The sequence below is a fragment of the Ranitomeya variabilis genome, chromosome 7 (genome assembly GCF_051348905.1).
Source record: "Ranitomeya variabilis isolate aRanVar5 chromosome 7, aRanVar5.hap1, whole genome shotgun sequence".
Taxonomy (NCBI): Eukaryota; Metazoa; Chordata; class Amphibia; order Anura; family Dendrobatidae; genus Ranitomeya; species Ranitomeya variabilis.
In genome coordinates this window covers 219,630,071-219,643,074 of record NC_135238.1, presented here as the reverse complement: position 1 = coordinate 219,643,074, position 13,004 = coordinate 219,630,071, and the positions used below count along the sequence as shown (strand labels likewise).

Below are 13,004 nucleotides of genomic sequence, written 5' to 3'. Positions count from 1 at the left end.
ATTAGAGGTCTAGTCCCTGGTGTCTGGTGGTTTAGTACTATCAGCCTCGGAGACTATTGGTTTAGCCCTGGTGTATTAGAGGTTTAGTCCCTGGTGTCTGGTGGTTTAGTACTATCAGCCTCGGAGACTATTGGTTTAGCCCTGGTGTATTAGAGGTCTAGTCCCTGGTGTTCGGTGGTTTAGTACTATCAGCCTCGGAGACTATTGGTTTAGCCCTGGTGTATTAGAGGTCTAGTCCCTGGTGTCTGGTGGTTTAGTACTATCAGCCTCGGAGACTATTGGTTTAGCCCTGGTGTATTAGAGGTCTAGTCCCTGGTGTCTGGTGGTTTAGTACTATCAGCCTCGGAGACTATTGGTTTAGCCCTGGTGTATTAGAGGTCTAGTCCCTGGTGTCTGGTGGTTTAGTACTATCAGCCTCGGAGACTATTGGTTTAGCCCTGGTGTATTAGAGGTTTAGTCCCTGGTGTCTGGTGGTTTAGTACTATCAGCCTCGGAGACTATTGGTTTAGCCCTGGTGTATTAGAGGTCTAGTCCCTGGTGTTCGGTGGTTTAGTACTATCAGCCTCGGAGACTATTGGTTTAGCCCTGGTGTATTAGAGGTTTAGTCCCTGGTGTCTGGTGGTTTAGTACTATCAGCCTCGGAGACTATTGGTTTAGCCCTGGTGTATTAGAGGTTTAGTCCCTGGTGTCTGGTGGTTTAGTACTATCAGCCTCGGAGACTATTGGTTTAGCCCTGGTGTATTAGAGGTCTAGTCCCTGGTGTTCGGTGGTTTAGTACTATCAGCCTCGGAGACTATTGGTTTAGCCCTGGTGTATTAGAGGTCTAGTCCCTGGTGTCTGGTGGTTTAGTACTATCAGCCTCGGAGACTATTGGTTTAGCCCTGGTGTATTAGAGGTTTAGTCCCTGGTGTCTGGTGGTTTAGTACTATCAGCCTCGGAGACTATTGGTTTAGCCCTGGTGTATTAGAGGTCTAGTCCCTGGTGTTCGGTGGTTTAGTACTATCAGCCTCGGAGACTATTGGTTTAGCCCTGGTGTATTAGAGGTCTAGTCCCTGGTGTCTGGTGGTTTAGTACTATCAGCCTCGGAGACTATTGGTTTAGCCCTGGTGTATTAGAGGTCTAGTCCCTGGTGTCTGGTGGTTTAGTACTATCAGCCTCGGAGACTATTGGTTTAGCCCTGGTGTATTAGAGATATATACTACACAAAGATGATGTCAAGGTCGTTTATTTAATTTAGAAAAATACAAAAAACTTTATTAATAAAATATAGTGTATGGGGATACAGGAAACACAAATACATAGTTGCTCACATCATGAAATACAATAAAACACAATATGGCCACGCCAGGACCTAGTTCCATAGGGGCGGACGCGCCAGGTACCGGTCCATACTTACTGCCTCACAACCTACTGGTAAATATTTGCTAAAACAACCGCTATGTATCATACTATAGGCTGGATGCTTTGACTGAGCTGCAAATATTAGATTATCTGGTGCTCCATGTGTTATCCAGCGCTCAGCCCAATTTAAGATTAGGGGAAATTTGTACTTTTGATACTATTAGATTGAATACCCTATGCCTTGGGAACACTAAAAGTGTAGCCATACTGACAGTCTTTTTGGGTAATAGTGGTTGTTCTCATTAGGAGGTTTTTTGGTGTAAGGAGGGGTGATTTATTATTATTATATTTACTTGTGATTATTACTCTTCCCTGTATATGGAACTAGGTCCTGGCGTGGCCATATTGTGTTTTATTGTATTTCATGATGTGAGCAACTATGTATTTGTGTTTCCTGTATCCCCATACACTATATTTTATTAATAAAGTTTTTTGTATTTTTCTAAATTAAATAAACGACCTTGACATCATCTTTGTGTAGTATATATATCTAGTTTTGATGATGGGTTGAAATAGTCCTGCCACCGTTATACATATTTTTGGCACATTATCGTGCTGTGAACTTTAAAATGTGTGGTTGTTATTTAAAAACGTATTATCTGGTGTATTAGAGGTCTAGTCCCTGGTGTCTGGTGGTTTAGTACTATCAGCCTCGGAGACTATTGGTTTAGCCCTGGTGTATTAGAGGTCTAGTCCCTGGTGTCTGGTGGTTTAGTACTATCAGCCTCGGAGACTATTGGTTTAGCCCTGGTGTATTAGAGGTTTAGTCCCTGGTGTCTGGTGGTTTAGTACTATCAGCCTCGGAGACTATTGGTTTAGCCCTGGTGTATTAGAGGCCTAGTCCCTGGTGTTCGGTGGTTTAGTACTATCAGCCTTGGAGACTATTGGTTTAGCCCTGGTGTATTAGAGGTCTAGTCCCTGGTGTTCGGTGGTTTAGTACTATCAGCCTTGGAGACTATTGGTTTAGCCCTGGTGTATTAGAGGTCTAGTCCCTGGTGTTCGGTGGTTTAGTACTACTAGCTTTGGAACTGATGTTTTTTCCTTGGTGGATTAGAGGCCTCGTCCCTGGTGTCTGGTGTTTTTTCAGCCCCAGTCTCGGATGTGCAGTACTTTATTTCCTTTTGTTCTCTCCTGTAATGGCAGGGGAGACCGCTGTAGAGGCAGGGGAGACATTTGTGCCTCAATCACTTATAATAGCTCTTCCTTAGGACCTGTATTAGCATTTTCTTGACTACTGTATATTGAATATATCACCTCCATTTCAATATGTTTTATTATCTGGCGGTGAATACTGGGGTCACATACTTGTTTTTTCAGCACCCCTGATTACTGAACACCTTACAACTTGAAGAGCCGACACGTGCAGACTAGTCTGGGTTACGATGGCGTATGGCCACCTAAGTGTAAAATCAATAGTTCTGTCCAAGTGTTTGGTGATCTATGGAAGCCGAGTATTGAGAGGAGATTGCTTCGCTTCTATAGAGAGCGAGGCCGTATAGATCAGCGGATGATTCACAGCCACGGCTCACGCTCCACTCACTACATGCGTCGGACACCAACATTACTTTATGGATTGTGAGCGGCTTTTAAAAGGAAAGTGTCAGAGAAAGCAAATTGTTTATTAATGTCTGGAAGCGGGAAATGATAAAACATCTTGTGCAGGGGACATAATAATATGAAGTCCTGAAGGTCATCGGAAAATATGTGCCAAATTACCATCTGCATGGTGCTCTTCTATGACTTTAGAAAATCAAGGTTTTTCACTAGCATCAGATTATATGGGGATAAGGGTCCATTGTTTGGGGTGCACATCCCTTCTATGGGGCAATATACCATTTTTTTAAACCCCAATTTTAGGTTTTTTCCTCCTCTTTTAAGAGTCGTAATTTTTTGTTATTTTTCCATCGTCAGGATGAGTTGTAATTTCGATTGACGCAATTCACATTACCATATAATGTACTGAAAAAAAAGTAAAAAGAAAAAAATGTCAAATGCGATGCAATGATGAAAAAATGCGATTCCGTCATTGTTCTTAGGTTGCACTTTTATGGCATTCATTGTGCAGTAATAATGACCATGACCTAGCAGCATGATTCTCCAGGACACTACCTTTACAGTGATACCAAATTTGTATATATTTTTCAGAATTATTATTTTAATGTCCTAAAAAAAGATTGAAATGAGCCTTTCTCGTGATTGCACCATGTAAGTGTAACTGATGGTAGAAGACAGCGGCACTTTAATGGTTACGCAGCATGGATCGCAGCTAGCTCCAGTTCCCTGCTATTAGATGTACCAGCTGTGTAACACAGCCGGCACTGACTCTGTATGGAGCAGGCTCAGCTCCTGAACATACACCTTCCCCAGGACCATCATGACTTGATACGTCACGGTGCCGGAAATTTTGTATCTAGAAGCACGGAATCCATCCTCAAATATCCTTTCATTTGATGTAGAGTTTGATTTTTTGACTTGGATAAAAGCTGGACGTGTCTCCATTTTTTTTCTGGACCACTCAGTTGGCAGAAAAAAATATGGTCATATGAAAAACCCCATATAAGTACGTGTTCTACCTGTCAAAAACAATGATAACACGCCTATGTGAAAAACGGACGTCTGAATGAGGCCTAAAAATAATCTGAAATGAAATGTCACGACCACTATGGGATCAAAGCTGGACGTGTCTTCATTTTTTATTTTGTAGACTAATTAGTTAGCAGAAAAAAAACACGGTCATATGAAAAGCCCCATATAAGTACGTAAAAACAGGTGTAAAACGTATGCGTAATATGAACGTCTGAATGAGGTCTAAAAATTATCTGAAAAGTTAGGACCACTATGGGATTTCTACTATAGATGTATGAGTTGGATATTCCGAAAATGTCTAATCATGGGGAAGTCTTGTCACCCGTACCGCTCCCACTAATAATTGGGGGGCGTAGAAATTGGCAGGTTGGAAATTATGGGGTCTCAATAGTCGAACCTGTAAAAAGTGACTACCGTATTTTAATCTTTCTGTATCATATCATTTTCCTTCCCGCTTTTTCAATTTAGAATTATATTCAATACACCGAAGTCCAAAATGCCAAAAGTTTGTTGTATTTCCAACTTTCCGGCTAAGTCCTTTTTTTTCCGTCGTGAAGTATGGATGAGGACCGGTCCCACCTTTTGTGCGCTAGACTTATTAAAATGTTTAATTCAACAGTCTGTGTCAGCGCTGATGTATTTCAGAAATGGGAAGTCATTTATCAGACACATCAGCGGTTTCCCATGGGTAATAAAGGTGGTTGAATCGTGCTGTCTTGTAGTTACTTGTCTTGCGAGATTCGCCCTGATGCCTACATTTGACGAGTTTATGATTTATGATTTAAGAATCGCTGCCGAGTGATGGCAGCTTCATTATCTGGGATGTTTTTTTTGCTTTTATTTTACAGTATTTAATTGTCCGCCCTCAAACACGAAATTGATTCTGTATTCAAAAGAAATAACCAAAAAATCTCATGATAATTTTTGGACTTAAATAAATGTAATTGTACTGTGATAGACAGTAGATAGAAAAATATTAAACCAATGAGGACTCTCAAATTTTAGTATTTTTGACATTTTCAAAAACTATGAGTTTTTTCAAGCAGAAGCCACTACAGGAAACTTTCCTTTTTTGGGGGGAGACTTTTTGAAGAAGTTTTTTGCTTCCTGAACAAGTTTTGAAAAGTTTTAGGAAACTTTCTTTTCCTGAAGTGTTCTTTTTTTGCAACCTTTTGATTGGACAGTGCCTAATTTGGAGAAGGTTTACTTCATGATCTGCATGCACTTACTTTTTTTTCCACCAGGCATTTCTCAAGCCTCTGCAGGAAAAAAAAAACAACTAAAAAAGCTTCTCATATTAACAGCAAAGTGGTTTTCCTAAAGCATTGAATTTAAACTGTTGAGGGTTTTGAGGAGGATTTTAGAGTGGATCCGCTCAAAAAAACCCTCATATTCCAAATTGAATGTGCAAACATAATCTTTTTGCTGAGTTTTGGAGGTGGAAACTGAGCAATAAACTCCAAAATTTTAGGCATTTTGACTTTTCGAGGAGCATTTGGAGTCTCAAAAAACTCAGAGTGCACGTACCCTTGCTTTGATAGACTACCTATGATTAGTTAGAGCAGAATTATGAATGCAGCTCTGGATGTGCACAGAGGAGAATTTGATGAACTGTCAGAAATGGTGTCCTTTACCATGTGTCCTTGTAACTTGCTCAGTGACCTTCCTAGATAGGACATACAGCTTTTATGTAGTATATGCCTGGCGGAAGCAGAGGATGTCTTGTAGGACTACAAGCCCCAGGCTTGACTGTCTGCAGCCTTCATATACGTGAGGCAGTGACTCCTTCCTCCTCTATCAATAGTGGCGTTATTGCTGCTCGGTCCCAGCGGTCAGGAAATGTGTGTCATGCAGAGTCATTACTGAGTGATCAGATTGGCACGATGCACTGTAGACGATGGCCATGAAAAGCCATTAAAACGCTCTTTGTCTAAACGAGCGATAAGCTCGCCTACGATTACAGTATATATTGATACTGCGGCCATTATAGCTTCCACAGGAGTGAATCAGATTAAAATCTCTTTGTTCTTCTGACCTCTATTTGCAGAAAGATGTTTCCTACCAGCAGTTTGCATGTCGTCTCCTGAGAATTTCCACCATGCATTGCCATTACTAAGATCTGTGGTGTAAACAGTTGCGATCTGCTAATATACTGTATTGTCTGTACTATATATAAGATATTACATATTGTGCATAATCCATATGGCCGTATTACGCTGGTCCCTTAAAGGAGAATTAATTAGAGACGTATTATTTGCATAATTGGCATATTGTGCTGACTGGCATCCAGGAGGGGTCCGTTCTGTGGTGTGGGTGGCGCAATGGAAAATTTTCCAAAGGGGCCATACCCGTTTACTTCTCCAAGACCTCTTTATTAAAAAAAATGAAGCAAAAACAGATGCTCAATTAGATTTCCGTTTTTGTTCTGTTTGTAATTGATCCATTTTTGCTAGAATTGTCTCTGAACAACGCTAGTGTTCTGGCCACGCTCAGTGCTTAAAAAACTGATCCATTAAAGGGGTTGTCCAGGCTTGGGACTGTGTGTGCTGTCAGGATTCTCCGGGGCTGTTGGTGAGACTGAGAAATTTGTATACTCCTGGCCACATTCCGACTAGACTTCACTTGTATTGAGCAAGGCCGTGCACATCTAGTCGGCATGTGACCATATCACATACTTGTGGTAACGCACCTGCCTGTTTCCAGCGCTGGCATCGGAGAATCCTGACAGCGCGGACACTGTGCACTGTGAGGATTCACAAATCTACAGTCACTTAGAATGACTGCAGACTTGACCCCCAAGACGGGACAACCCCTTTAATGGATGTCACCTGAGATGACCATCCTTTATGATCTGTGTCCCAGAGACATCAGTGTTAAAAAACATAGATCAAATTTATATCCATTTTTTTTTTGGGGGGGGGGTAGGGGGGGCGCATAGAAAAAGTGCAGACTACATCTCTTAATCCAGCTGAAAATCAGAGTGCAGTGAAACAGGAGACATTTTATGACATTTTCATCACCATTCAAATTAATGGATCTATAAATGGATCATTAGATTCCCGTTTTCATCAACCCAAACTGAATGCAAAAATGGAAAAAATTATTGGACTTGTGAACATAGACTGAGCTGCAATTTCATGGGGTCTAGGGGATTTGCTTACACTTCCATGAGTCCAAAAGTTTTCCTGGAGTTTCCCAAAAAGTTATCAAGTGTGATTATTTGGGCCGGGTGTAGTGGAATAGCTACACTGTAAAGAGCTGATCTGATCCGTTTTAGTGAATGATTGTATCGCTCATCTTTTCTCATCACTCTGCATGGTGCCATTCCTCTGTTAGAATAAATGTCAGAATAAATTGACAACTGTGTCAACAGTGGGGGGCGTGTCCCCAGCAAATCTCACTCTGCCCAATCAGTGTTCACAATAGCAAACTGAGTAAGGACACACCCCTTTGATAGGGGGAATGGCACCACCTAGTTGTCAATTTATTCACACATTTCCAGAAGGATTAGCAGAGGAACGGCACAATGCAGATTTATAAGAAAAGCTGATCCACAATTGTGCTTTCATTGGGCATTGACTAAAACAAATCTATGAGGAGTGCCGAGATGTCCCTTTAAGGCTGTGTTCACATACGTGTTGTACCTTCCGTTTATTGTAGAAGCCATGATGTTGTGCCTGACACCCAAAATGTCTTATAGCTGACAACTTGTATCCTAGAAATGATATATTTCAAGGAATGCACAACGATTCATATCCCATCTCCAGCTCAACAGTTATAAAGCTATGCCTGTCGATATGTCTGTCGATATGCCCCATCATCCATTCATCTTACCTGGCCGTATGGGTGGAGAATAATTGATGACCCAAACACAGCGGGCTGAATTTCAGCCCAAAAAATGACCATTTTTCTACAGTAGCGGAGGGTCAATTACAATAAAGAAGTCTGAAGTTTCCTCCGAAAATGTCGAGAGCAAGAACAGAACCCCCCCCCCCAAAAAAAAACAGAAGTAATTTTTGCAGTATCGTGGAAACTTCTCCAACCACATATCCATGCTCGATATAGCAGCCGCCCGTCTGCTGTCATCCACTGAGCGCCAACAAAACAAGAACTAATTAGTCTCAGTTCCTCCGAGTTGAGTATTGTGCAGGAAATGTTGAGGTCATCTGGGCTACCACTACCAAAAAGTGGCTTTTTATCTATTTGTTGTGATGTCCCAGTAGACACTGTGGCTGTCAGGTTACATCCCTGGATCTGTTCCTAATCAGGCCCTGTGTTTTCTCTAATGAGCAGTTACAGGAGGACACAGGGATACATTGCCGGTAAGGTTGGGATGATGACATATGGCCGGGGGCATTATTTGCTGCTGTAAATGACGGGATATTCTACGCAGCAGTCGATGGTCTGTAAAATCCCAATTTAACCCAAGAAAAACCCTTCATTTTCTAAAGCATTAATAACGTGCTCGAGCATCTCAGACGATTAGCGATCAATCAGTACGTTACATATGCAGTAACACATACACAGTAAGGCTCCATGTGGTTGCCCAACCAAAAACATGTACATTAATGAGCTTTAAAGGGAATCGGTCAGCACAAAATTACTGTTCAAACCAGTGGCGTAACTAGAGTCTAATGGGCCCTGATGCAGAATTTGGACTTGGGCCACCACCTGCATGGTCGTCAGATGTATGGGCACACGTAGTGTTCCAGATCCTATGAAGACATACTTTTTCGCGCCTCCATGTAATAATGTCCTATAGTAATGTCCCCTTTTAGTACTAATTTTTCCAACTCTGGGCCTCTTCCTGGTGTAAGGTCCCTCATCCTGGTATAATCTCCATGCTATTCCCCTTCCTGGTGTAATGTCTCCCTTTTCTGGTATAATGTCCCTCATCCTGGTATAATCTCCTCCATCCTGGGCCCCTTCCTGGTATAATGTCTCCCTTTTCTGGTATAATGTTCCCCATCCTGGTATAATCTCCTCCATCCTGGGCCCCTTCCTGGTGTACTGTCTCCCTTTCCTGGTATTATGTCCCTCATCCTGGTATAATCTCCTCAATCCTGGGCCCCTTCCTGGTATACTGTCTCCCTTTCCTGGTATTATGTCCCCCATCCTGGTATAATCTCCTCCATCCTGAGCCCCTTCCTGGTATACTGTCTCCCTTTCCTGGTATAATCTCCTCCATCCTGAGCCCCTTCCTGGTATACTGTCTCCCTTTCCTGGTATAATCTCCTCTATCCTGGGCCCCTTCCTGGTATAGTGTCTCCTTTTCCTGGTATAATGTCCCCCATCCTGGTATAATCTCCTCCATCCAGCCATGTGTATTGAAGTGCGCCACAATACATTTCAGCTAGCTGTTCATCTTCGAATGCATGTCCAACTGAACTAGCCACTGGTATCAGTGGGACCCCTAGTTCAACCCAATAGCAGGGGCTCATTGCACCCTTGTCGTGGCCACACAGTTCAGTGCACTGTTACACCTACTTGTTTTGCATCAATCTCTCTCCTTTTCCGGAGCACAAGGTAGATGGAGATAGACGGAAAACCAGTAGGTTTGAAGGTGCACTGAACCGTTTGGCCATGGCAAGGGTGTGCCGAGCATCTGTGCTTGGTTTGAACAGTCATTTTTTGCTGACCCAATTCCTTCAATAATTAAGTTACTGACAGTATATTATGCCGGATGCCCCAGTTGTCAGGTAGCTGCTCTGGTCCTCCATTCGGCAGCTCAATGTCCGGTTCCGTGATTGACATTTTTCTTTATAAATATGTGTAACATATTAGATTATAAAAAATGTCAACAATAGAATTAATTTAAGGTCGTTCAGCCCATGTTCATCATAGCTAAGCAGTAAAAGTGGACACCGTCCCTATTCTCAATACTCGCAACCTTTTCCTCTTAAAGGCAAATGATCCCCGAGCCTAGAAATGCTCACAGATAAGTGTCAGCCTAAATTAGGAATCAAATGTCTCCAGTAATTACTGGGCTTATGTAGCATTATGACACGTAAGTTATTTCCGGTGCCCTGACAGGGAGTAACCGCAGGCAGCCTGCAGACATTCATCAGTGCCGCCATGACAGCAGCAGAGCACCGTCAGCCGTTATTGCACCATCAGCCGTTATAGCACCGTCAGCCGTTATAACAACAGCATACATCATTTTATAGATATTTTAGACCTGATGAGGCTAGTGTACTTGGTGTAACTGGTGATGAAAAGCCATGCCAGAATGACTGTACAATCCTTTATCAGAGTTTAAACTTAATCTTTGCCTATCTATCCGATTGACCGCTCCTCAGTGCCCCTCCTCCCTGCTGCTGCTGCTGAGATCTCACACTGCTCAGTATGAGCTGCAGCTGTCACTCAAGCTGGATGGGCGGACATTGAATACACTTGGACTTCTCTCACTCTATAAAATGCTCATTGCTGGCACATTGAATCTAGAAAAAAGTAATATTTCTTGTTTGCTGACAAGTGCCAATGGAGCCATGCCACTATTTTCATATGTAAAAACAGGCTAACAGTTTCCCTTTAGCATTTCAATTAATATGCCCTATTTTTTTTTCTACCTAAAGTAAGCTGTCATGTCCCCAAATGGTATGAACCTGCAGATATAGGGTTAATATGCAGGTTAGTAGCGTTCTAGAGCTGCCCGGCCACAGTACTGGAAGCACAACTGCCGGGAAAAATTGAATTTTATTCCTCCCTGGAGCTGCCGGCTTTCAGTCATAGAGGCGTGTCTTCAGTTACCACTCAGTGCACAGTGAATGGCAGCTGTAAGATGCCCCTGTGCTTTGACTGATGGCTAATCTGTATAGGAGCGCCCCTTTAAACAGCTGTCAATCAAAGTGTCGGTTCATGGTTACAGCCGCCACACACAGATGAGCATTGACTGAAGTTTCTCTTCACACCTCTATAACTGAAAGCCGGCGGCTCCCGAGGAATAAAGTTAATTTTCTCCCAGTAGCCGAGCTTTCAGTGTGTTGGCAGTACAGCATTGTAACGCTATTACCCTGCAGATTAACCCTTTATCAGCAGGCTAATAGTGTTTGAGGATATGGCAGTTTCCCTTTAAGATGTAGTGACTTCTGTATCAGCAGATGAGCAGCCCTACAATAAGGCATTCGATGCATATACACTATGTACATTGACTCTATTAAACCTTTTGTGTTGCAGGTATAATACTTTGCCTAGTAGACGGACGCTAAAAAATTCAAGATTAGTTTGTAAAAAGGACGACGTCCATGTCTGTGTCATGTGTTTGCGGGCGATCATGAATTACCAGGTAATGTCAATTATGTCTCCAAATATTGTTATACACTTTGTTGCTACATGAAGGAATCACAAGTGTGTGTTGTACCTCCACATCCACTGCATAGCCAGAAAATAAAACTCTTGTCTGCTTGTGGTCACCACTAGGGGGAGCTACGGCACTTGATGCATACAGAGTATACATTGAGGTCAATAATAAAGCAGTATACAGTGCCCCAATGAACCGTTTTATCATTTTCCACTTTTTATACCGTAATATTTTTTCTTTCCTTTCTGCAGTACGGTTTCAACATGGTCATGTCCCATCCGCATGCCGTCAATGAAATTGCACTAAGTCTGAATAATAAAAACCCAAGGTGAGTGTCTCAAGTAATGTCCATGAAGCTATGAGGGATTTAACTAGTTAACAGTCGCGGGTAAAGCACTGCTCCGCCAGCGGCTGTTAGAGGCACTTGATGGCTGATAAAATCATCCATCAAATGCCGGGAAAGATGTGGACTCATCGCGCGAGTCCACACCAAAGGCAGGGACACGGGATATGATGTACATTAAAGATCCCAGAGGTGATTGACAGGTCTCTCACTATTGGGACAGACCTGTCAATCACCCGCAGCAGCGCTGGGCAGCATGAATCAGGCGACAGGTTCCCTTTAGTGGCTATTTGTACAATATGTTGCCAGATTATCTGGAATGCTTGCAAATTTTCATCATCTGTTTCATTTTTTGTCTATTTTTTTTTTTTAAAGCAAATATTTGCATTCCCCATAATATAAATGCCAGGATCTTTTCTTTTCTGCACAGTTCTGTACCTCCGCTATGCCTCCTGGAAATGTATAAATAAAATAGCAATCAGATATTCCAATTATATGTGTCAGAGACACAGGAACGGTAACGTGCAATTGTTGGGTTATTATTACCAGGAGGTATAACAGAGGAACAGCGCAATGTACTGGATAAAGGGCTGGAGACTTGTTATTTTATGAGAAATAGAAGAATTGAGTCAATCAGACAAGTCAGGAGCATCTGAAATGGCCGCCCCGACTGTTATCGTTCAGAGCTCGGCAGCGAGCGGTGCGCTGTGAAAGCCGATACAAATAACTATATTGGATCGCTCGGTTAATGAAATGTGCCCTTAGTCTGTTTCCTCCTGTGCTTGTCAATGGAGTTTATTACTAATCTGCCGGCAGAGATCCATTGCCGTCATGTGGTAACAGCACCACAAGGTGATCATTGCTCCCGGTGCCTGCTAATGTGGGATATAAAGGGTTAAGCACAAGCTTATATGAGGATCGTCAGGACTAACGGTTTCCCGATTACTCCGGACATGGCGCCTGACGTCCCCTGTAGCATGAAGATCTCCGTCTGTCCCCGTCCTGTCAAGGCAAATGGCTTCTGTTCATTTCTGGACATTCGGTTGCGAAATTCTCCATATGGCAAAATTAGGTCAGATATCTTGTGTCTACAAACAGCAAAATATATATCTAAAAAAATTTTTTTTTGGGGAAAAAACTTTTTTAGAGCTTAAGAGTGGTAAGTCATACTTAGGGCTCGCTCACATGAGCGTATAACACGGCTGAGTGCTCTGCAATGTTATATCAGGTGGCACGCGGACCGATGTTATTCTATGGGGCAGTGCAGATCGGCATTTCTTTTTTTCATGTCAATTTAGGCATAAGAAAAAATCGTGGCTCCGCAAATCAGATCACACGCAACCGTTCAAGTTTATGGGTGTGTGTAAAACATCG

General features: G+C 42.5%; 1 protein-coding gene across 7 annotated transcripts in view; it reads left to right on the top strand.

Annotated features, from left to right (window-relative positions):
* The window catches only part of FMNL2 (formin like 2), a 215,463-nt gene that overhangs the window by 155,215 nt on the left and 47,244 nt on the right, over window positions 1-13,004 (top strand). For all 7 annotated transcript variants that reach the window (XM_077272952.1, XM_077272949.1, XM_077272954.1 and 4 more), the window contains exons 7-8: window positions 11,164-11,272; window positions 11,539-11,615. In XM_077272952.1, coding sequence (XP_077129067.1) covers window positions 11,164-11,272; window positions 11,539-11,615 — 186 coding nt within the window. The remainder of the gene's footprint in view (window positions 1-11,163; window positions 11,273-11,538; window positions 11,616-13,004) is intronic.